The sequence below is a fragment of the Aythya fuligula genome, chromosome 7, assembly GCF_009819795.1.
Source record: "Aythya fuligula isolate bAytFul2 chromosome 7, bAytFul2.pri, whole genome shotgun sequence".
NCBI classification, from domain to species: Eukaryota; Metazoa; Chordata; class Aves; order Anseriformes; family Anatidae; genus Aythya; species Aythya fuligula.
Genome location: NC_045565.1, coordinates 22,049,761 through 22,076,598, shown reverse-complemented (window position 1 = coordinate 22,076,598; position 26,838 = coordinate 22,049,761). Strand labels below are relative to the sequence as shown.

The 26,838-nt window shown below is 34.1% G+C and overlaps 1 protein-coding gene across 3 annotated transcripts in view; it reads right to left on the bottom strand.

Annotated features, from left to right (window-relative positions):
• DNTT (DNA nucleotidylexotransferase) overlaps positions 1–26,838 on the bottom strand; it is a 164,719-nt gene that overhangs the window by 106,174 nt on the left and 31,707 nt on the right. For all 3 annotated transcript variants that reach the window (XM_032191798.1, XM_032191797.1, XM_032191799.1), the window contains exon 8: positions 3,075–3,177. In XM_032191798.1, coding sequence (XP_032047689.1) covers positions 3,075–3,177 — 103 coding nt within the window. The remainder of the gene's footprint in view (positions 1–3,074; positions 3,178–26,838) is intronic.

Below are 26,838 nucleotides of genomic sequence, written 5' to 3'. Positions count from 1 at the left end.
CGAAAGTGCTGCTGTTCTGTGAACCCTGTTTACAAAAAGCTATTTCCAGAAATGAAAAAGCCAGACTAGTTGCTTGTTCATCACCATACACCTCAATGAGACTTCAAGCCTTCCTTTTCCTGACATGTTCACCTCAGCAAGGGTGAATGATAGAGTCTAACCCAGACCACAAAATGTTAAAATTAATAAGCATAGGAAAGCACCAATAGTCCCGTTTTGTTAAAAGCTGAAAGAAAAATGAAATGGCAATGTGGGCTAATGCAACTTTATACTTTCATGAATATGAAAGAAAAAAAAAATGGAGAGTACAGGAATGCCTGCAGTAATAGCATCTCTTCCTCTGTTGATGGTACATATCTAACAGCAACAGTGCTAAATACAGCAATATAGTTTTTATCAAAAAATAAACCCCCCTTTACACAGTATGTGAATGAAACTGCATTGACACAGACGGCTCAGCCTGTTTGCCCATGCACTTCCAAGCTCTAACCCACGGAGGAAGTAATTTCTTACTTTATGAAGTTTCTTGGAATCATTAAAACCATAACCTGTATACTGCATTGCAGCTTTTCCATTTAGCCATTCTTCTTTGAAGTTCAGGGGAGACTGTGTTCTCTGTTCCTCAGTCCATTTATCCCCGGTTGCTGCTGCATCAAAGAGCACGATGGTGTTGATTTAACCACTTAATTTTTCAACAGCTTTCAATGGAAGGATCTTGTTACATTAAAATTTTTGGCTAAGAAAAAGGCCCTTTTAAACTATTTAAATAAGGATGGGGTCCATAGTTTAGAAGTTAAACATTGCAGAATCCTTCACTAAGAGCTGTTGAAAGGAAGTCAACATCATGACCTCAGTGACATTCTTTGATGAATTTGGGCTTTGAAGCAGTAGCACAAAAGTGGAAAGCTGTGAAGCAACCAACAGGTGTACCGTCAAAAATATAAAAGTGCTTTAGGTTCTTTTTTTTTTTTTTTTTTTTTTTTCCTTTCCTTTTAGAAATCAAAGGTAATAAAAAAGCAAGAGGAATATAATTCCTCTTTCTTTTTGTATTTTCATTTTTCTGGCAGCTAATTTTTCAGTAGTGACGGTAAAAGCCTACATATTACAATGATCACAGTAGAGAGGCTGTATAACAAGTGTTATAAGCCCCAAAAATTCTGGAGAAATAACAAACCACAGAAAGTCTTTGTTTGTAGCTTTAAACAATCCCCAGCTTGTTTGGATTTCATTGCTACTTCCACTGTGCATCTCCCCTTCTGACATTTTCTTCATGCTGGGAGATCTCTAGAGGAATCCTAATCTTTTCATCAGACCCTTGGCCTCCCTTGACCTCCTGCACTCTTGCCTGCATTCAATTCTGCCAAATTTTATTCCTTGGGAAAAAAAAAAAAAATCAACAAGAATGATTTATTTTCTCTTTCTTTCCTTTCAATTCCATTTAATGAAAACAACTCAGGATGACCTGAAAAGCTTCTGCAGTTGCCAGACTTCTCAGATCACAGCCATTGTTCTCATTAATGTAAGTGAAGTGTGATGGAATGGGAGAAGGAATGAAAGGCTGCACCCAGGGACAGGCTCTAGACTCACCCTATTGTCACTTTTCCTTTCTGCTGTGTGGTAATAAACAGTTTTGGAGGACATGCACATGCCTTCCCAGAGGTTCAAATCTGCTTAAGAAAGCAAAAGGACAGCTTCCAAGAAGAAACGCAGCTTTGCTCAGAATAAAGGGAGTGGGATGCCTGAGAAAGAATCTTTACATAAATAATAAAAAGATAAAAATAGAATTGCTCCTCAACACTCATTAATTGTCACAGCTTCATTGCTTTTCATTGGAGTATGATAAAGTATACCTTCTAGCAGTCTACTTTAATATGTACACTTTGCATGCACAATTATGACAGAAATCAGAGAAATCTTTAAAATTGGTAATAGTCTGTTACCATTTTGGATACCAAGTCAGCCAAAAGAAGAGAAATTCATCTAGGGTTGTATTTTACCAGGAAATAATGAGTTTGATGTCATTAAGCCAGTAGAAAGATTTCGACCACCTCTAAAATAATCAGTTCTTCATAAAATCAGATAAGTTTCTGCTTGTTTGGAGAATATTTTTAGTATCTTTCACATATTAACACATTATATGTTAATTAAAGTACATCAGTCAAGAATAAATTTGAAAGCATTCTCTCCAGGCTATCTGCACTGAAAGATGACTTTGCTTAGCAGTGAGGCATGATGATTCATCTCAGACTGCTGGTCTTTTTTACATGTTGAAATGTACTCAAATCCTTTGAACAGTACGGGAAGTAAAGTGAAAAATATCTTAGCTGGCCTGACAGGAGAAAAATAAATAAATAAATAAATAACAGGCTTACCTTTCCCAACATACCATATTTCTGACCCAGGAATATTTTGAGGTACCTGCACCTATTATAATTCAAAATTTTCTAACTTTAATGTTGCTTGGAACTGAAGAATGTTGAATACAACAAACCTTAGATGAACAATTCTTCTGTGAAATATGTGCTTACATAAAAACCCAAACATCAAAGAGGACTACATCAATTTTTACCATATTCCAAAAAACAGGAAACCAGGAAAACTGTTAATCTATGGGCTGAAAGGAAGACAGAATTCCAGGTGTTTTGTACCCAAGCTTTCAGACTTACTAACATCGCACCATGGGGTTACAGAAGTTCACTATACTTAATGTTGGAGCTCCCCAAAATCAAAGCAGTAACTTGGGGAAACTACTCCCATCTCAATGAGAAATTAAGTATAGCAGCTTTTCTGCATCACCCAAAACTCCATTTAGCCTAACTTACCTCTGATCAGTTGCAGATTCTTAGGGGAGGATATAATAGTGTGTGCAGGGCACCCCTGACATTACCTTCAACTTCAGAGCTGTAGTATACACCTAGCTCATCATGATTAATAATTAATTAGAACATGCAATTTAAAAATACTGAAATCTTCTGTGAAAAGGAGTCAACATTCTTTAAGCGTTATATAGGCTTAATTCCATGCTGTTAGAACATCTTTTTTTCTTTTTTAGCCAAATATTATTAAATTCATACCTGCTTTTTCCACAAGTCAACAACTTTATGCAGAAGTTCATCATCTTCTCTTGGTCCTGGGTTGGTGATCAAAAAATCAATATCATGTCCAATCTTTTTACCCCTAAAAGTAATAAATAACAAGAAGAAGAAGAGTTAAGTTCTTGCTGAATTTATGCTGTTTTCAAAGATAATTTTTTTCTCCTGCATTATAAAAAGAGTTTGCAGCATAAAGTGATAGCAATATTTCTTGAAATACAATCAAAATAGAATCTTCTATTTCTTTTATCAGGTCTGTCAGTGTTCATTGTTAAGTAATAATTTAAAGTTTTGATGTATTTTCTCTGTTGTTCAGCTAGATACTGCAGATCCATTTGGTGATGTTAAATCTCTTTCTTCTCCTAAAGTCTCAGAAAATACAGTTTCAGTCTTTGGATAAAAAAATTTAATCTAAATACTGAAGAACATATTAGGAATGCAGTGCGGTAATAGCAGATAAACTTGCCAGTCTAACTACTACAGTCTTAAATATTTTTCTTTAGCTTTTGATGGACACTTTAATGAACAAAAGTGTGACTATGTGCAATTTCATTATTTCTTTTTATGACAGAAATAAAATCTCCAAATATTTTACATTTCTTCTTTCTTTTTAAAATGTAACAATGCTTTTTGTTATTGTTTTTTTGTTTGGCTGGTTGTTTTTCTAGAATTTTGTTTGTTTCATTTCTTGAGAACAGTTCAGCCTTAATGTGACTAAAGCTTCTTTATTACATTTACTAAGGATTTCAGAATTAAATATATATGCACAGAGTTTAATCGTAAATATTCCTAAGCAAAAATCATGTCATAACCTCTTGCTCTCTTTCATTTAGAGCATTCAGCTTGCCTTTCATCTGGTTACCAAATATGTTATGCTTAAATCAGATTAAGATGCATCTATCATTAGAAAACAGGAGAAAGCAAGCTATCTGGAATGTTTCCCTTCAGAATCATAAAATGTTTGAGAAAGTCCGAAAATTTGTTCTGGAGTGCAATTCATCTGAGGACTGCAGAACCAATACAAGGCATTCATTTTCATCTAAATGTTGTCAGGGACTGCATACGCATCTATTTATTGGCTTTAATCAGGCCAGTCTGAGGAGAAAGGGAAGATATTTATGCAAAGATACTTCTGCAACTAGGTGCAGTATATAAAAGGTGGAGTAATTACCCAGAATCTGAAGTAGTGGCACCTGAGTGTAGAATATTTCCAAAATCTTCTCCATTAGAGGGAAAGTTCGCTATTGCAGATGTTCACAAATGTATGCAATGTTATAGTTTAGGTTTGTTTCTGTTCAGTGCTATGTCCAGTATTCAGAGAAATTGTGAACTGTTACAAGAGTAGTGAAAATTGGAAGTGTCTAAAACAAAAGATTTGCCTTTTTGTGTGTGTGTATTTAATGAAATTGAACTTTCTCTTAAAATAATGCATAAAATTGAACCTGATTTCTTTAGACTGACGTTTGTAGGAATAGAACTCATTGGCAAACATCTGCTACCATTTGTATAACAGGAAATCATCTGGATGGACAGTAGAACTGCATTAGCAGCAAGATATAAGGAAATGAAAATGCAGGTTTTACATTTGACAAGCTGTCTAACTTGCTATAATGTAACTATTGTGCCATGTCTGCAGCAAAGTCAAAATTGCTTAAACAGGTGGAAAAGATTTCAAAGGCATTTCAAACAAAGCATCAGTCTAGGCTTAGAATCTGAAAAGCAATTCAAATTCAAGAAGTTAGTATTTCATGTAACACTTTTTTTTTTTTTTTTTTTTTTTTTTTGAGGATAACATTCATTATCTCATAAATTACCATAATAATTTGAAGTTCTTGTATAGCAGTTTTTACTTACAGGTTTCAAAAAAAAAAAATTATTTTTTTTTCCAAAGGGAATTTGCTATTCCTATCTTGGAGATGCAGAAAGTGGCAGAAGAAAACTTGCCTAAAATTATTAAAATGAATATAATCAAAAGAACTTAGAAGCTAATAGAATCAGAAGCTGATTCCTGCTTTTTCCTCTGGTACTCAACACATACTCAATATATGCATATTTTATGTTAACTATGTCTACAATCTCCTGCCTCAGGCTACCCATAAAACCTCAAGATATCTAAGGTGTTTTACTGGTCATTTATTTCCCAAGACAGGGAGCATTTATTGAAATACTTCTGTCTGAAGTGATAGTGTTTAGAACTGACATAAAAGCACTCAAAATAAAATCATTGTTTTTGTCAAATACATTTTGGATTCTCTTTGAACTAATTCTCATTGGGTTAATTTCTTACTGAAGTTATCAGGGACGTTGTACTGGAACATTTAGTCACATTTCCACTAGTGCCGCTTGCCAAATAATTTTTTTTTCATTCTAGATAAATGTATTACCTTCCTTAAAATATAAAAACAATCTAGTAAATTCAAAAGCTGTATAATTTATACTTCTCATGGTTTGTAAACCATGCAAAAAATGCAGTAAATTGTACATTGGTTCAGTTCATCATTCTTTTGAAGTTGAAAGAACATGGTCATTGTTACAGCAGAGTAGGGATTTTCTTCACATAGATATATACATAAAATATATGTTTATATATTTTTGTGTGTATGCATACAAGCATACAACCATCGGTATTCATAAACTCATGTAAAGGTCATATGGGATCAAAGAGTGCCAAGATGCTCTGTCCCCATCTCAGGAAGATCAACAATTATCTCTATACACATACCAACAGTTTCTCTGAAGATGAAGCTAACTATATAGATTGATGTGATTAAGTACCTGAGTATATACAAGTTAAGCACCATAGTAACTGACGTCTGATCCTCAACACAGATTTGGAAACCCAGAATTCATCACCTGATTAAGTGCATCAGAGATGAAACCTCAATCTCTTGTTCGCTCCCAAAGCTGGAGAGGAATGCTGCAGGCTTCGGTCTTTTCCGAACCTCACCACATTCAGGAAAGTGGGTTAGAGATTGGCTTCACCATGATCTAGACACTGAAGGGTGTTAACTAGGCATCATTTACTTAGAAATGAAAACAAACACTTTGTTTGAAAAATTAACTCCAAGTTGCTGGGAGTGCCTGTCCTCATTTATCTTAGCCCAGTGACTGGTACACTGATCACTCATCTTTTTATTGCCGTATTTATCTCAGAAATACTGGCAATGTTCCTGTTTCACAAGAGGCAGATCCTCAGTCTTCTCTCCTGCCTTCCATAGCAGTGCAGTTCCAGGTCAGAATTAGCCCTTGATTCTACACCAGTGTCCACAGGTCATTTACTTACCTGTTAGCTCTTGGATTAAAAGCACTCAGCCAAGAAGGAGAACACTCAGTCTGATGCTTTCACATCCAGATTTTTTGTTTGTTTTCTTTTTTTTTTTTTTTTTCCTGTTAAACAGGAAATGCAGAGCCAGTGCTTGGTGCAGAGAAGAGAGTCCTAAGAGTACTCCTCTCTAAATGGTTATCCTCATGAGTACAGTGTATGACACTATTTCTGGCTCTACAAGTCTATTTTATACTGCAATCTAACATAAATCCACACAGGCTAAACAGGTGTTTAGTATGCTAAAAGATGGTCAGAGATGTAGGGATTCAATTCTGGCATGCCACTGCCTCAGAACTCCAATTGCAAGGCTTTTATATAAAAGTTGAATGCTATTTAAAAAATAAAACTAAACAGATCCCTTTACATCATCTTTTTCTTTCCTTTAAATCTAAACCTAATCCTTTTTGGGCTGGGGCCATAAGAAAAACAGCACCTTACAGAACTGAGATTGCAGCTTAGCTTTTGTCCTAATAATCTATTCAAGCCTGAGGACTACAAAAGACGGAACACTGTTAATTAACTGTGTTCAATTCTTGGCTGACTAAACTTGTATAAAGCTGATAATTAAATTATTGTTAAGGAACAGGTTGTAGGAATTTTCTTTTTGTTATTATTGTTTTAATACAAAATCTAAATTCCAAGTCATTAAGTATTGTTAATAAACTTAAATAAATGGATCAAATGATAATATGGTAAAGGATAACCACATTGTCCTATTCTATAGAGGAAATTTATGGAAGATTAGATATTGTTGAGTATTATGTATGCAGAGTATTTTGAAGCCTCAGGATGTTCTACAGCAGCTAAGCCATATCAGTGGCAATTCTCATGAAATGATTTTAGTTGAGAAAAGATGTACTGATATTTCGCTACCACTCACAAAGCTTCACTAATGGAGGAGCTAAACCACCTTTTTGCAATAGTAAGTTATGTGTCAAAGCCCTGAGAACCATTTAGCAAGCTTTGCACTTATACAGAGTTCAAGTGGCTACAGAAGAAAATGCTGCATTTCCATATATGTGCTTGCATTAGACACCACTACAAGTCTTTCTTAACCTTGCAATTCCTTGAAGTGGGTGAAATACAAAATGATCAACAGCCTATGTTCATAAGAGTAAGTGTATTTAATGCTTAGAATTTTCTAGAAAATATAAACAACGAAGTAGCTCACAGGCAGCACAACGTCTTTGGATGGACCTGTCATAACACTGATATATTATTACCTTTACTATTGACACCATGTGGTTCATAGAAATTACTTCTCAGTGTTGCCACAATATGCTGGGCTTTATCTGCAAACTAAGTAAAGGAATTTCTTCTTTGAAATGCTGCTAAGTCCTAGATTTGTTCATCAGCATATTCTCTATCAGCTCCCTTCAGCATGAAGGCATTCTCCAAGAGCAGTGCATTACTATGGTCAGATGGTATCTATATCTGCTCTGTGTATGTAATCACTCACAGTACATACAAACAACCCTGCATTTTCCAGCTAAGCTTTCTATACTATAGTTGTTCTTCACTGGTTTACTCTATCCCTGATTTTCTGTCAGGTCTTCATCATTTTGGTTCACAGTATGATTTCTTTTTTTTTTTTTTTTTTTTTTTTCCCCCACACACTACAGATCACATTTTTAAAACATTTTATGCTCTACTACTGTGATGTTCTCACTCCTGTCCATTTGTTCGGATTTTTCTTCTTGGGTATACCTCACTCATTATTTCTCCATGACAGCTCTTTAAAATGTACCTGTTTTCTAGAAGTTCCAATAAGTATATTCTGATAGACGTAAAGTTTTCTCTCATTTGACAATCTAACAGTTACCCTGCTGTGGAATAAACCAGAATGAATGGGATAAATCCCTGAATAAAATTCTTCTATGAGGTCCTTCAAACCATTTAAACCATTTAATTGCTTAACTGAAGGGCCTCTACTTGCATGATCATAACAATTCTTTCTGACTTTAAAATGCTGAACACTGTACTAAATTTGTGCTTGGTTTGTTTATTTATTAGTGGATTAGTGGATCACTGCTATGTTTTCCTATACTGACTGCATTTTTGTGTTTTCAGAGGTTTATATTTCATTCAAAGTGGTATTATTATATTACAAGTGTGTTCCATCCCCTCCTCCCTACCTCCCCTCCCCCCAAGGAAAACTGATTTTATTTATATATGAAATCAATTCTCAGATGAAAGATTTACCTCAGATATGTCCTTACTTGCTAAATAACAAATTATTTGTCGGACTTCTGATTAGAAATCTGGCTACGAGTTTTTGACCAGGAATTCACTTCAGTATCAGGCTTTCCAGGATAATCCAAAATACACTTTTTTTCTCTACCTTTGATATATTCTTTAATTTAATCAATTTTTAAAATCATCTTAGAAAGAGGGCACTTGAAAATCCTTTTTGGGGGAAGAAGACACTTAAGATTCAGAAGACAAAAAAGGTTTTCAACATCTGTTTAGAAAAATCACCAGAGATGACTTTGGCACACTGGCACTGGGCACTCTCAGAGCTTGGACTGGAGACAAGCTAGCCAACTTTTATTTCTGTGCTAAATCCTTCACTGTTTGCACATAACATGCTACCACTGATATCAGAGGTAGTAACCACATACATGAAGCCAAACATTTGTGTAAGAACCTGGAGGACTGAAAACTAGCAGGTGCTCATTCTCAATATCTGATCAACTACATTAACTAAGGAAGAAATATAAATTGAAGTGGGTAGGATTCATGGAATTAATCAAATTAATTACATATATTTACATAACAAATCTTCAAATCATACACTCATGACTACCACAAACTATAACAAAGAAGTTGTTGTATTTTGCAAATAATGGAGAACAGAAAGATATTTGGAATAGACATTTCAGGTGTCCTTCTATTTGACTAAAACTTTTATTCCTGCTAGAACTGTGGGAAAAAAAATGGTTTGTGTAGGAAAGTATAAAAATTCTTAAACATTTGGGTATTAGCTAATATTCTGAGTTAGTCTGTTTGATGAAACTGTATTGTGTTTACTAAGACAATACACTTAAAACAATACTCAGATTCAGGAGGTTGAAGAGGTATTAAAAATGCTAATGGATATATTACCTGTATCAGTTGCAAACTTTACACAGAATTAGAAAAAAAAAGCTATAGCTAAGAAACAGCTGTCTGAGAATAATTGCTATCAGGAAATACAGGAAAAAAAAAAAAAAAGAAAAAAAGGCTATTAGGAATTTCTGTGTAACCAATATTCATAACAAACATGTTAAGATTTTTAAACTCTTATTTCCCTGACCATTTTAGTGGTTAATCACATTTTAATACAGAAAGATAGGAAAATCTGTTAAGGAAACCTCAGACCAGAACTACACGGAGCAGATAGCATATGAAGAATGTGAACAAAATACCACAGAATATAAATCTCCCTTCCATCCAAAGAGCTCAGATTAAAAGGAATGCAGCTGAAAGTCATCTGCAGAGCAAGCTGGACACTAGCTAAGATGCTGAAAGCCAATGTAAAAAAATGACAAGTCCTTGTCATTTTCCTTTCCACCAGTTGTGGAAAGAAATATGAGAACTCATTACATGTTAAATTAAATGCCATCTTCTCTGCATTCTTCTTTTGGGAAATGCAAAGAGGACAGCTTCTAGACAGACATCCCCAAGTGATTTGAAAATATGTGAGGCCATTTGAATATTCTCTTGAATATAGATAAGCAACATGCAAAAATATCTAGGAAGATCAAATGTAATTGCTAAAGTGATGATTGCGTGGCAATGGAAAAGGGATTAAATGTTGCAGAACATTACACATAGCTGAAGAAAGGGACAGACTGCAATACAGCACAATGAATTTTTGTTTAGGCAGCAATGACAGAGCTTGGATAAGTAGTAGCTTAATCACCCTTTTTAGATATAGCAAACAAACTATTTATGTTCCTGAGGGAAAACTCTAGTAGCTTCACCATGCAGACATAGTCAAACATTACAATTACAGCTACATTCAAACATGCACACACATGTATACAGAGTCCAAAGATTTCTTTCTGACTATTCTGATGTTGATACCATAGTTTTACTCTAGGGGGGTATCCTCTGCTCTTGCTCTGCTACTCACTGTATTGGCAATGTACAACTATTATTTGACATCACCCAAGTTCAACCAAATAGAAGTACCATAGTAATTCTGTACCTAGTAACTGCAGTCCTGATTAAGGTATCTACTACTTGTCTTCCACCAGTATGTGCCTTCTCAGAAAAAGAGAGAAATTTTTATTCCAAATCCCAGGTACTTTGCACACTTGTGGGTTTGCTTACTAAACAGTCTTTGATGAGACCTTGAAGTAGTGATGCATGATTGCTAACAGCCAGATATGAAAATAATTCTGAGTTACTGTCACTCAAATGATGAAGACCTACATTTGTTTAGTAAACCCTACTACAAAGGAAAAAATATATCTTTAAGTTGGATTTACTGAAGTGTGACATTGCTACCGCTCTTACATTGAAGGTAAAATCCTGGACTGCTTAATATCCAAAAGGGAAAATTTTCATTGATTGTGGAGGAATGGTTAAGTGAAATAGGACACGAGGATGTTGGGCAGTTAAGAGGCAATGGGCTGGTAAAATACCGTACTCAACTCACATGAGTCTGGCACGTACGCAGCTGGCTGAAAGCCAATCAGGATCAAGGACACGATGCCCTTGAGCCATGGGGAAAGTCCCTAAGGCGGGACGGTAGCTAAAAGAAGGAGGAACTACCTGAAAAGAGCGGGAAGTGTTAGCCAATCCTGAGCTTAGTTTTTGCAATATGTATGAGTTGATTATGTTCGAACTAGATAAAAGGCGACTGAGCTATCCATTAAAGGAAGTTCACTGTTCACTCATACTGAGCGTCTGTGTCTTCCTTCCGTCGACAACAATTGATTACAAAGGAATCAGAGATGTTATTCATGATTTCTTCTCAACTGTAACACTACAGATTTTAAAGCTTTCTTGAAACACTAAGAAATATACTAAATATATTTATATTATAAATATATAATACTAAAAAATCTAAATACTAAATACTGAATACTAAAAAGCTTTCTTGAAATACTAAGTTCCATATTCAGGTGAAAGTTTCTAGCAGTTTAATAAAATACAATGACAAAATAGACTGATAAGTAAAATTCTCCGAAGATTTTGCCTAATTGGCTTTACTGAATACAGTATTTAATTAGAAAATGATTATTTCAGCATAGTGTCTTCTGTGATTTTTTTCAGGTCTGAAATTTAGACCTACAGTAGGTGGCTTTATTGACTCAAAAGGGCACTGACTTTTGCTAGGAATATAATTAATACAGTGACAGGTAAGAACAAGTCACTTTCTAAGGAAAGGACCAGAGACTGATCTGTAAAAGGGCTTCTGCAGTGATTTCATGATGAAGGATTTTGTTGAATGGAAGAAATTAGAATGTTTCTAAGTATTTGCAACAGCAAGAACTGGGTAATAGCTAGAAAAAAAAAAAAAAAAAAAAAGTTTAAAAATATTTTTTGTGACAGAAATCTTCTTCCAAATTACAATAATATGCTGTGTAACATTTATTTGAGGTTGTTTCCTCAGAAACTCTCTGTTATGTATTTGATCAATACCACAAAAAGTATTAACAGCTGAGTAGTAACATAAATATCATACTAGCCCATTGCCATCATAAATGACCAGCTAAACCCCATATACCACACACAAGCTGTTCTTCAAATCCCTGTCAGCTTTAGCCAAGTAGTTGTCCTTAATATTCAAGTCAGCTCCACGTTTTCAAAACAACATTTAGATTCAACAGCGTCAATGTAATGTTGATTCACATACATTTCGAATAGATAGTGAGAAAATAAATGCTCACTGAAGTGCAAAAGCAGCTCAACCAAAGTTAACAGTCCAAAAACACTGACACAGAGAAAACAGAGAGAGCAGAATGCAGAGAGCAACTGTTCACGAGTCTGACTTGTGCCATGCTCTGATTACTTTGTCAGCAGAGGGAGAGTGGAAGAGGAGCATTCAGTCAGAATAAACTAGGGGTGCCTGACCATGCAAAACTCTACTACCAACTTCACTGGCTCTCTAGGTGCATGGACTTCATACTTCCATCTTAAACATAACAGAGTGATGAGGACAACAGTGGCAAGATATCATTTTATAGATCATCAAATAGCTTAGGGATATGGTTTGGTTTAGTGGGGACTGTTAGCGTTAGGTCAGAGGTTGGACTCAATGATCTTGAGGTCTCTTCCAACCTAGAAATTCTGTGTGATTCTGTGTGAAATCAGATAGTCAGGAGGCTCATCTGTACCATTTATCACAGTAGAGAGGGAATAACTTACCGAAGATTGTAGTTGTACATACATTTTGTATCTGGACTCTGATTTTAGTACCTGCTGTTTCAGTCACCCTCATGGACTTGATTTTTACAAGCATGGGACAGGTGATGAAAAATTGGAGTTATATTTCTTTTTAAAAATCTAAACCCAAACTGATCCAAGTTGTGTGTTCCATATCAAAAGAAATTCTGGAATCCCTGTCCTCAATGATAATTCTTCCCTGACTGTAAAGCACAAGGCTCTTTGGGAGCATAATTAATAGCTGTGAGATGATTTAATAGGATGCTGATTAATGGCTGAAATGGCAATAATCAAATCAAATTAACTGAAATAAATTCTGCTACCAGCAAAGACAATTAAATGTAAAATTGACTTCATGATACATTTAACTGAAAAGATAACGTACAGTTATGAGATATACTTTGACTCCTTTTGAGGCATTTTGTGAGTAAAAAAAAAAAAAAGAATGCTGTTGTAGCTTTGTCTGCAGAAATATTTTTTGTATTCATTTAAAAATAAAATAATTATAGATTAGAAGGTCTCTAAAACAGCAAAAACTGAGCCAGTGGTCTCCTGGACAGGTATAAATCAGGTTTCTGTTCAGAGGTTTAAATTGCCAAAGACAGCATTCACAAAGCCAAGTTATCCAACATAAACGCAGCTGAGCTACATAAGTATTTGGCAAAGGTTCACAGGTGTCTTCTTAGGAGACATACGTGAGGGTTGACACTTCATTAGAACGCTACTTTTCTTGCCCAATGTAACACTAATTCTAATTCACCAGAGGCAGAATTCATTTTCCATAGCTGTGGAAGCCATTTATTTTATTTTTGAAGTTAATCCAACTCTGCGCTGAAGTAGCAATGGAAAAATCCCTTCCCCTTTAGGAGCAGAACGTTTATTTACAAAACCTAAGGGAATATAACTTCAATACTCCATACACAAAACAAGCACTTTTGTTTTTATTTATTCAGCAGGATATCAACTATCAACACTGTGGAGCATGAGTAGTGCTGTTCAAAGAGGAACTCCAGGAAAACACCTAACAATGCATTAATTAAGAGACTCTCTTGTATTAACTTGGGCTAAACTGTCACCTGCAAAAGCGATCACATCTACGGATATTTCTGTGAATTGTGCTGTGTGGGTGAAAATCACTGAAGTTAGGAGAACCAGTGAGAAACTTGTGGAATGCCATTTGAATCTTACTTAAAACCTAATTTCACCCTCAGTGACTATATTGCCTCAAAGGGTGTATCAATGAGTGCCATTGCCTTGGTTCTCATTAAATGCATTTTCAAAGACTAAGTGTATGCATTGCTTTAGTGTGTTTTTCTTTTCTGATCCAAATGAAACCTAGACACTATTTCTCAGTGTACAAGACACCCACCTACTTCTCTTCATGTCATGCTGATGTCTGTTTTCAAGCTTTGCTTTAGCATATATTTGACATCACTTTCACACAGCAAGAAAAAAAAAAAAAAAAAAAAAAAGATAAAACTGAATGATTACTCATTGAAGGACTTAAATGGCTAGCTATATAATTAAATTCAATTATCTGCTGATCTTGTACAACTCTATTGGATTATCTGAAGTAAAAATTATTTAATGGGTTAAAAATAATATAATGCAAAAACTCTGGAAAGATTTATTTCCCTGTCTTGTGAAATGAATGATTGATGAATGGTGGGTTTATGTATTGACCTCAGTAGACTCATCCAAATGGTTGTTGCATACTCTGTTTAAAATAAATACATTTTTCTCTTATACATGGATGTCCGGGAAAAATACTATGTTTTGTGCATCATGAAAAATGTAATAGTAGTGTAGTATTCAAAATTTGAAGACCTGACCAAAAAAAAAAAAAAAAAAAGGACAAGAAAACATTCCACAAATAGAATCATTACATACAATCCAGTTGACCTATTTTTGTATGCATTACTCACACAATAAAATTAATTCCGTTCTACTTTAGCTCAACTTCAGAGCTGTTAGAAAACAGAAAATTAAATAGCATGAAAAATAGTCATCAAAAATAAATTCCAATTAATTTTATTATGTAAGTTAAAAGTTGATTATAGAACTTGTCCTCTACCAGACTAATTTCTATCGAGAGACTCAAAAATAGGTTAACGGACATGTAAGAATTTAACCACTTACTTCTTAACTAGAAAGTAGAGCTATCTCTAGATATTATAACAGTTGCATTGCCTAGACGGCATTATTGTGTTCCAGCTTTCAGCAAAACAACTGATTGAATGTGGCTGTCATCATTTATACCCTGATGTTGTATATTTATCTCTGGCTTGTGCACAAGACTTTTTCCTACTAACAGATCTAGACTGCCTGAATTTTTTTATCTGAAGTAAATTCACTATTCCACCAAGCAAAACAAAACTATGCTTAAGCTTTGAATCACCATGAGTGCTGTCTCAATTTAATGTAAATAATGCAACTGTACCTGGAAGCTGTCCATATAATTTCAAGCTTTTAAAGCTTATGAAATGTACCATACCAATCTGTCATAGTTTTATTTAAAGTCATAAAATACATTACTGAAGTTTTACTTCTGCTGCCTTGGCAAATCCTTTAAATTATACCCCATTCCAATCAAGCATTTCAAATGACATCACAGAAACTTCCTGCATACATAAATTTTGCTGAGTGCCAATCAATGCCAAAGCAAAGCCTCTTCAACACTATTTGAAAAAAATATATATCCACTCCAATGAATTCTGATGTGGATTTGGGATCTCATGTATTCTGCTAAAATGGAAGAGTATGCAGATGATAATTTAGTCTTAAATTGTCTATCTAGTTTTGCATGTGTACTGTCAGCATATTCTATGACAATATGCAGCAAAATCTCAGTCTTAAGAAAAGCTCTGTGACACTGGTACAATATCTTCAGTTACCAAGAACTGTAAAATTTTAATTATTCTGAAATCTGCAGGGAGTAGGAAAAAAAAAAAAAAAAAAAAAAAAAAAAAAAGAACACATTCCAATACATATTAAGTATTGAAGAATCAGGGTAGACTAGAAATAAGATGCATTATTTGTAAGAGACATCTCAGATTAGACTTGCTCAGATAACTTGAAATGCCTAGTCTCTTCTGGCTTAATTCAGAGGTTTAAAAACTTTTGAATTACGTAGACCAAGAACCAAGGAAATTCAACTATCTCTATTTATAAAGAGTGAAACAAAGACATCAGTGTATTGAAAAATGCCAGCTGTTTTGGGTACCTCTGAGATGATGAATTTATTTAATATATATATATATATAAGATAAAGGAAATGGCCTCTCCCTCTCTCTGGAAAGAAATCAATCTGAAATAATTAAAGGAGAGGGCTAAGGATTTTAGGTAGCTGGTGACCAGCACTACTACACTCTGTTCCGCCACAGAATGAAATTTACCATTATGAGGTATTTAGATGTGGGTAATCAAGAGCTGGCTGTAAATGTACTCCATGTACTCCAGCTCCCTAAAGGTAAAAGTAAACAGGTGACATTCTGGATTTGTAAATCATAGAAACAAAGAAAAAAAGAGAAGGGGAGAGTAGGAGATCAATCTCAACTGCTGCATAATCTACTGAAGTGTCACATTTTAAACAGCATTAGCTGTAAACTTAAACCTCAGCTAAGCAAAATACATATTGCTAAAACAATAACCCAGTGATCTCTTCAGCATTATTAATAATGCAGCAGAGAAAACAAAAAGGTCAGCTGCATTCAAATTATTTACTGAAATAAGTAGATAACAGCCTGCATTATTAATTATGAAAGATGCATATTTTTAAAAATGCTTTTATGAAGCTATTAGTCACACTTTTTTTTTTTTTAAAACAGGAAAAAATGATTTTGCAACTAAGGCTGTTTCCATTTACTAGTTTAGATTTTTGTCCAAAATATATACATATATTTTCAGAATTATATTTATATTCTACTTATACACATTAATGAAATTATGAATAAGATAATATTTAAGATATATTTTATTTTGAAAGAAGTAAGAAAAAAAATATATTGACACTGTAGCTAAATTAATAAATCACATCATACCAACAGTTTTTTCTGTTTTGAAGCTTTCTTGTGGTGGAGTTAAAATGTGCATTCAATCCCAGCTCATTTTAATTCTCTCTAGCTAACTCCCTTGAGTGTTTCAAATGGATTATTTTCCTTTGTCGTATCCCTTTGTTACAGAAACTTCCATCAAAATGTTCTTTTCCATGTGTGTCTACTTTGGCATTTCCAAAAATCAAAACATGCACTTTAAATAATTTAAAAGACAATATTAATGCTCATGCAAGGAAGGAAACAAGTGCATTTTCAGAATGTCTGAATGATATTAGATGCTCAGCCTGGGTTTCACTTGGCAGTGATGGGACAATCTGTAGAATCAACCTACCATAAAAATAAAAGTTTCTATGTGCTTCCTGCTGAGCTGTACTGGTATTTATATAAACATGACAGATTTTCTATTAACATTCCTTGAACTGAGAAATAGATTACTTGCATCCATCATGGGGAGGGAGGGAGACAACACCCTCCCCCCATCCTCACTTTCCCCAACTTCTAACATAAAATAGAATTGAGACTTCTGTTTGAGCTGGTGGTGTGATGTCTGAGGGGCACAAGGAATTGTTTGTGCATGTGGGTCAGTCACAAAGACATTAAAAAACTGTTTTATAAAGTTGAACTTTCTGGCATCTTGTGACAATATGTCTAACTCTACTTTAGTTGTGGTTATTTTAAGGTATTTTATTCATCTATTCTGCATAATGGAATATAATATCTACTCATTTCAAATTTAAACTGTTTGGTTGTTAGCATACAGTCGCAGGCTAGTGATTCTGAGTCTAGGTTTCCTGTCTATTAAGAAACTAAAGGTCTGTTAAAGTACTTCTGAAAAAATATGCTTAGTTTAAACTCGAAGCATATGTACAATCCCTTACCTATACATATAATATATATACAGTTCCATGACTATATTCATATACCCCTATTGCAAGTAAGGTATTTGGGAATTTTACGGAAGCCATAATCTGGAGAACATCAGATAGCTTTAGACTGAGATGTATTTTGGACTGTGTAATCTACTAATTTTGTCTGAGGGAAGAGGAGTTTACTCTTATGGGACATATTTAGAAAACTGAGCATTTATAGAGAAAATAATATTTACTATTATAGTGAACATATTTTACACCAGAATTATGGGATACAATTACACCCGTTTTGCAATCAGTTTTCAAATTTAAATTGAAATTCAGAACTTGTCAACTTGGCCAGCATCAGTGTTTTGCAAAGATAGCCATACTGTATGAAATAACACTATGAGCCAGCAGTTCCCTGGAACAGAAACAGTTATACCTTTTGGGCCAATGTAGGTTATTCCATTAGAGAATATCATTTAAGTGTAATAGCAAGGGAACACCGCATCTCCACAGAGAAATGCTACTAATGTACTCTACAATTATAAATATATCAGAAAACCCTTTTAAAGTGTAAACTACCCTGTCATTAAATCCACCTTATTCCTTAAGTTAAATCTCACCACAGTGAAATCTTGTTACCCTCCTTTAAAAAATTCCCTTGCTTTGCTTCAAGACATGATTCTCCGTTAATCTAAGGAGGTCGTGAAGTTGCCTCAATTGATTTAATCTTAAATTGAAATTTTCTGTGATTATTCTTAGCCAACTTCTTTAATTCCTAAACCATGGCATGGAGATATTCTGTTTGAGAACAAAATTTTGAGTGTTCTCTCTGCAACATTTTTTCCTGATCTAGACATTATAGAGTTCTTCCCATGTACTTTTAAAGACACACTCAGTGAGTCAGTCATAGTTCTCTAAACACTTGATCTGACTTCTTCCTAAATATAATCTTAACTTTTTCAACCTGCACTGGGTTGAAATATGCCCCCAAATAATAGGCCATCTTAAAGGTGTCTTCATACTCTCATTACTCATGGCTATCGTAGCTGATGATTATAACTGAGTGCGTCTTATCAGATCTGCTGCTCTGTATTTAAGGCTGATTTTTCCATTCTTCAAAAAGATTGCCTGAAACATTTTAATCCAACTCTCCCACAGCATAGCAACAATAATAGATTCCACTATCCTGAAATTAAAAGCAACACAAAGGGCTATTTCTGGCAACCTCTTACAGCAGGCATTGCCTACACGATTTATTTTTAACTATTTTAATTTTTCCTTGTTATTTGACATGTAGAAAATGTCCTTTCTGACTCACATCTTAATAAAAAAAAATTAGTCAGCAGTTACCTCCTCATTACCATGTCCACACACCACTAGCATGATCATGTCACACTTAATTAAACTATTATGGCTACTATTGCTCATAGGGATCTGCAAAACATAACTTCTGGTTGCTTGAAGCATAATACAAGGTCACTGATACTTGCACCTTTCCTCACATTATCTGCCAGGAAAATGTAATTCTTTGTGCTGTCAACCACCTTTACAGGAACTAACCAGCCAACAATAAACTTTGACTTCAGAGTAAATCAGCAGTGAGTAAGCTCTGCTACAAATATCCTGTTTTCAAGAAAGCTTTAGAGGAATGAAACAAATACATATTATAATTAGTAACACAAATACATATTATAATTAGAACAGTGTTTTAATCTCTTTAAACAACAGGCATTTGATCCTGTGAACCCTGAACTGCCTGGTATCTGGGTCTTTCAAATCTCTTTTACAAACAGTGAATTATAGCATAGTATTGGTCAGCTTGGTAACTGTTCGCTAACAGAGGGCAAAATATTCATAAAAACTTCATCTCTGGTATAAATGCCCTGAAACGTTTATAACTAAAATGTACTCAAACAAAAAAAGAATTACCTTACTATATGAATCATAAGAAATATACTTGAAAACTTCTGATACGTAAGAAAGATCTCCAAACAAGCAAGACACATCCAGGACAAAATGTAATGAATTGTTTTCAATTCTCTCCTGGATTGCTGCTTGGGGGATACTGACATGTACACAGGAACACATGCACTAAGTGCACATTCATTGAAGTCAAAGAAAGGGGGAAAAAAAGCATTCAGTATTTGAACATGACATGCCAGACTTCCTCAAAGACTGTATGTTTGACTTGGTTAGTGAGCTATTTAAACTACTGTGGCAGCTTTTCCTTTCCTACCTAAACCTATATCCTTGTAGGTATATATGGAAAAGTGTCTATGGACAGTCATGAAGGGGGAAAACAGTCACAAAAGAACCTGCTAAACAGAGCTTAGAGTCAAACCAAAGCTGAATCAAAGCCACATAAACAGCAGCTATCAAAGAAAGCTTACTTTCTTCAGATAAATTTTCACATGCCAAAACAGAACTTTCAGCTTTTGCTTGCACTTGGACCTTTCCTAAGCTAAGTGAGAAGACAAAGCTCAGAAACAATAATGAGGTCACATACAACCTTTTCCTTCACCTCCATTTGGTACAAGGATAGCTCATTAAGGATGAGTGTGGACTCAGTAAGTGTGGATTATATTTTCTCCAAGCTCTACATATGGCCCTCTGAAAGAGAAGGGAAATTTTTCAATTGTTCTAAACAACTTTTTGATTGCTGTCTATCTCCTTTCATTCCATTCACACCTTGAGCTACTTGGATTTTGCAAGGGATCCTCTTTTAGCAAATGACACCAATGAAACTATTTTACAGAGGAAAATCTAAGAAACAGAACTATATAACTGTTCTGGTTTCGGCTAGGATTTACTACACACCCTATCTCATCATGGTCATGTACACATCTGCTTTGACCTCTAGTATTTGTTTTTCTTTTATCTTGACACCTGATATGAAATCTTACTTTTATCTTTCCTTTTAGTTTTCTATTTCATGTTTACCTAAATATATTCAACTAATAGTCCTCCTTGTACTTAATGCTCTATAACTTTTAGAATATTTTTACTTACCAATTTTATATACCATTATGAACACATTTTACCCTATCGTTAATTTGTGAGACAGCCTGTGAAGCCCCTAGTGCTTCAATCTAAATTGCAATCTAAATGTTCTACTTCAACATATTTCCTGGCCAGAGAGTTAAAATCCATCTGTTTAAATTCACTAGCTGAGCATTTCAAAAATCAACGATACTAGCTGTCTTCATGCCAAACATTTGCAAAAGACACCCTGATTATTGTGACTTTTCAGAGCACTATTTGAACAGCTGATGCTTCCCAGGAATATTGATGTAGAATGCAAAAAAAAAATAAAAAAAAATAAAAAATAAAATAAAATTCAATAATGACTGGACAATATTTTTGCTGGTGCTTGGTTTCCCTACAAATTCTGAGCGATAATTATAGCTGATGGTTTATTCTTTAATCTCTGGATCTATGATTTACACCAAAGATTTAGCAGGGCTGGCAACAAAAAATGTGAGAAATCAAAAAGATTCACATGGACAGTCATGGACAGTTAAATATAAATGGGAAAAAAGAAATATAATGATACAACCTAATTCAAGTTGTTATTTCAATTTCTTGGCCAAATCCTAAATCAAAATGTTCTAATGATCTTGAAATACTATCACAGTGCTTCACAGAGTTTCTGTGCCTCTTGACTATGTTTTCTATGATGCACAATACCCCTGGTCTTCAGGTGAAATGACAATAGAGTTGAACACTATAGCTGAGGCTACTCATGAAAAGAAGAAATTCTGACTTAATAAGTCATTCCACATACAAATCACTTGAATTATAGCCTTTACAGGACTCAACACAATGACATTTCAACCCAGTTTTTCAAATAAAATGTGAGATTTGTTTTTAATTTGACTTTTTTTTTTTTTCCAATTTTTGACAACTGTTCTAAACATTTTAGCACGTATTTTCCAGCTAACCAACATCACCTAAACTGTAATATCCAAATGTTCTTGTTCCTTGAGATTAAAAAAAAAAAAAAAAGTGAAAAGCCATTAAAATTCCAAAAACAAATCTTCTGTGATTTTAGAATTTCTTACAGATAGAGAAGCGTGTGATAAAGTCAAAACCTTACTGAAAATTAATGTTCATATTCTCTCTTTCGCATACACTGTGATAGGGTAGTGTATGTATTCCTATGGTAGGATAGGATATCACTAATACCACTAGTATGAAAAATAATGTCTGCAGACTGCATCTAATCACTTTTTTATGCACTTTGAATTAAATGCAATACATATAACACACATAACACAACTCTGCTACAGAATAGTTCTATACTTTTCATCATTGACTTTGCCTGAGATTTTCTTGTGAAGACATACTTGTCATTCTCTCCACAGATTTTGAAAATGAAGCTTAATAAGTGTGTGAATATATCTTTGTTCACGTTAATGTCAGGTAGCAATTATTTGTCCTTTTAATTAGAACAGCTTTTATTCCCCCATGACATAATCATACTTATGTATTCCCAAATTACCAAAACTTTCAAAGAGCAACAGTTCAACATTAGTATAGGAAATAGATTTTCCAGCACATAAAATTACACCGATGAATCAATTTTAGCACAATCAAAAATGCTCTGTAGCTATTTACCTGCCTCTCTGCACCACCACCACCAAATATTGAATGAATAATTTTAACCTAGTATAATAAAAATCACAATAATTTTTATTGCTAACTGTATTAAAATGGGAGTTGTCAACAGAATATAGGTTACTAAATATATTTATTTCATCAGTACATTGGAACAATAAGTAGTTGGATTATAACCTCCTTTTCATAACTTCAGAACATTCATTTTGTCAAACTTATCTAGAAAATTGTATAAATAATACAAAATCTGTTTTAACATTTTGGAATCCTAACAGTATGTTATCTTAAAAAGTACCACTGGACAAGTGGATGGTGTTTGGACTGCTGTTATTTGTACTGACAGCTGTCACTGCTTCTTTCCATTTAGGTGATTCTAATGAGCCAGCCATCAGGATAGACTGGCATGTTTCAGAGCTAGGATTTTACATAAGGAGGGAACAAGGTACTTTTGTGCATGTTTATAATCTGATACTCCTACAAGCAGCTAAAAGGACAAAACTGTGGTTGGGACTGAAATTTTTGCTAGCTAATGATACCATTCTTTTGCACTTAGATAATGAAAACAACTGGAAATGATACCTCTGCAGTCCAAATCCTCCTCATCCTATCTCATCAGACAACCCATATAATATAACAAATAACCAAGATCACTTTTGTTATATCCCATGCTGAGCATTCAACCCAGAGACCTCCTTCCTCACACCTGCCCTCATATGCAGTGAAAGGTAGCTCTACTGCATAGCAAAGGTTTTGAGGAATTGTCATCCAAAAATGAGAATGTGTCAAACAGAATTATGGAAGTGTAAAAAAAAAAAAAAAAAAAAAAAAAAAAAAAAAAAAAAAAGAAGGATTTGAATGAATAGATTTCTAACAATTTCCATCACTTTTTGTACAATTAATAGCTAGATAACTTTGTAAACATTAAAATAATCCATGAAAGGATTAAAACATATTTCACTGGCGTAGAACTAACAGATTTAAAAACACATAAAACATCAGAGATTAGATTATTAGATGTTGGAATAAATTCATGAGGGATGTCTGCATTGTTAGCTCACTATTTTTCCTCAGCATTTCTTTAAAGAGAAAAAAAAAAAAAAAAAAAACCAAAAAAAACACACTTCTTGGCTAACCACTCTACATTTCTCAGTTGTGTATCTTTCTTAAAATCTTACTTAGATATTTCTGAGTTCCTCTTTCTTAAATTCCATTCAATTACAAAGCAAAGATGCTGTGCTTTTTTCTCTCTAATCTCTACAAATACTTCACCAACATTACACAAAGAAATTGTTGTTCTTTTGACATTGCATCTCAATAGATGGACTAAATGAGCTGTGAATATCAGCATTTAACCAATAAAGAGAGGTCTTTATTTATTTAAAATGATTCAGATCTGCTTCATCTAAAAGGGTAACTGAAAAGACTATTCAGGTCAGCTGTGATATTAGAAGACAACTGAATCACATTTAATGCTTTTTAAAGGACATGAATGGGCTAAAAGAAAAATTAAACCATGGTCATTAAAATTTAATTTGACTAAGTGAAGCCATTAACATTTTGGTTTTATGCAGTGGCAAGCATTCTAAAAATATTTCAATGTAATTCAGAAACCCAGAATTGTAAAATGACTGACCCTCATGTATCAAAAATGATTGAAAGTGCATTTAAATAAAATGATTGAAAGTGATTTTAAGGGCAAATCAGAAGAAGAGCAAAAGGAGGAAAAAAATCTTCGAATAACAATGATTATCTGTTATTCTGCTCTTTCTTCATATATAAGCAGTCATTGTATACACATGTAATATTACTGTATACATACATGCAGAAATTATCTGCTCACAGCAAGCCTCTCTCTTATTCTGACTTTGTTCTTTTGCTGTTCCTATTTTCAAACTTTTGCAGTTTACCGTATCTATCAGTAGGATTCTCTGTAACGGGACATTTCTACCTGTGATAATGGCCACATTGATCTAAATAGCTAACTTAACCTAAACTCAACTGGAATTTTTCTCTCATACACATTAGAATAGCTTCTTATAGGATAAAGCAACCTACTTGCCATTTGTGATGAAAAACAATTAGAGTCCTATGAATTTTAGTCTTGTATTAACTGCGCACATTGATTTTCATTTTAACATTGAATATCAGGTTTGAATATCAAATGGACAAAAAATAACTTTTGTGTGAACTTTAAAGAAATGATCTATTTTTAAGACAATATCCTATTTAACTCTTCATTGTTTACTTGTGATATGTTCTCTTTCTACAGGTTTGCCTTTGTAATCTGAAAATATTACTGCCAATATTCCTTATATTCTATATAACAACAAATGCTCTAAATAGCACAAAATAGTTATCAAACAAGTAATTTTAAAGATTTTAGCCATAGGTAAGTTTTGTATTAAAAGTTTGTCTAGAATTAAAATGGTAACAAATCTGATCACGTATCACTAAATAACTAACATCTCAGATTGATTGCTAAATAACTAAATTGATTGATAACTAAATATTGTTAAGGTTATTGCAGGAGGTGTAGACTATCATGGAAACTGCAAGGCAAACCTCAAAGTTCCAATGTCAAAAGGAAGTATCTAAATTACTCCAAAAGATTATCTTCTAACTTGACTTGGTTAGCCATTAATTTGGATAAAAAATATTTTCTCCTTTCTCAGTTTATTTTTCAAGGAGTTATGGGAAATCTGAAGCAGAAACTAGTACAACCTCTGTTCTTTCCCTGATGGAGTGTCTCTAACTCCTGACATAGACTATTTTTATTCAGAGCAAACACTTCTAAATGTATGGAGTTGGGTGAGGTGAAGTTTAAGGACTTTCAGCTGACTTGCTAAACTTAAGGACAGACCAAATCAGATTAGAAGATCTTTGGGTTAAAAGCCCCATCCAGAATGAACAGTAGTTTATCAGAGGCAAAGTGGTGCCCATGAATGATATCCAAATATTTTCTTCAGTCTGTTGCTGGAGGAATTGCTAAATTTGTCCAGGATCTGCTTAAATCATAGTGTGTGCAAACTACCTTATCAACTCAAATGTTCAGTGAGCAGCTTGCCTCCTTTATAGCAGATTTCTCCCTGACAAAATGAAATAACAGCAGATAAAAAGTTTACTTCTTATAAAAGCAGTGGAAGAAAATAAGAAGAAATTACAGTATTTGGACTTGAGCAGCTGGGTACAGTTTATATCTTCCCCTATTATACTTGTGTTTTGGAACAAAAAGCATAGAAATACTTCTAACATTGCAAATGCATACATTATACATATGCATCTAAAGATACAACATAATGCAGGGAGTGAGTAGAATAAGGAGCCTCTGCTTATGAGTTAATCTAAAACATTAATGAAAGCAAGTTTTGCAGAATTAATTTAATTAACTTGAAGTCTGGTACTATTTTAATCCTATATCTGAAGATAAAGAAAACAATTTTTGTAACAAGATTTCAAATGCATTTATTTCTCAGAACCTTACAAAGATTTGGAGTTACATCAAGCGTTCTAGCTTCTACATCTGCATCCTGCTGTGGCTGAATATTTTATTGGAACTATCCCAATATGTCAAGGTCAAATACAGCTTTTCATCAGGGCTTATCAAGGAATTCACTCACAGGCCACATGCCTACCTCAGTTAGATAAACCACAAAGTCTTGAGTGTATACCAAGAGTTTGGAAAATGTAATATATTTCATATATTACATCTGACATTCTCTCATTTATGAGCATGTGTCAATACAATTAGATAATTGTGATTCCAGATTACTCATGCAAGTTCCACTTCTGAAATTAAGGTATCACAGTAACATTAGATACTCATCAATGTGAGCATCTGTAACATAATTCCTGTGGTGTTTTTTTCTCAGCTATTTCAGTTTACTTTATTTCTGAGATGGAAAGGCAAGATACCTTTAATCAATTTTCTTGATACACAGCAAGAAAGACCAGAGTCCAATTCTACATCATTTCTTTATGTTTTTCTTTGTCTTTTAGGAAATGTCTTTGCACACAGAAAGAACTTTTGCATCTTAATATACAAAAGGAGTGCTGCTGCCTGATGTGCCTCTCCTTTGCTGTCTTCATTGCTTTACCATGGACAATCCTTACCCTAAAACGCTACAGAGCCTCAAATTCTGATTGATGAGATAATAGAAAATTCAAGGTAGGAGGTGGTGATCCACAATTAGACTGTTAGAAGAGAATTCAAAAATAAGAGATTCTGAAATAAAACTTCCCAAAGACTGATGCAGTCTAGAGAAATTAGCCTCATGCCCAGGCAAATACTACATGACTAGTACTAGTTATTCTACTTGATGCATTGCCCAAGACACACTTGGACACCTTTTCAAGAACTGCAATATGAAAAATTATCTAAAACAAAGTATAGAAGCAAAATCTCAGTGATTTTTACACAGCGACACAGTCACTTAGCATCACAATGAACCAAAATAACAGAACACTCTTGGCTAGTTGTGGGCACCTTTTACAGGTTGGCCAAGGTTAATGGGGAC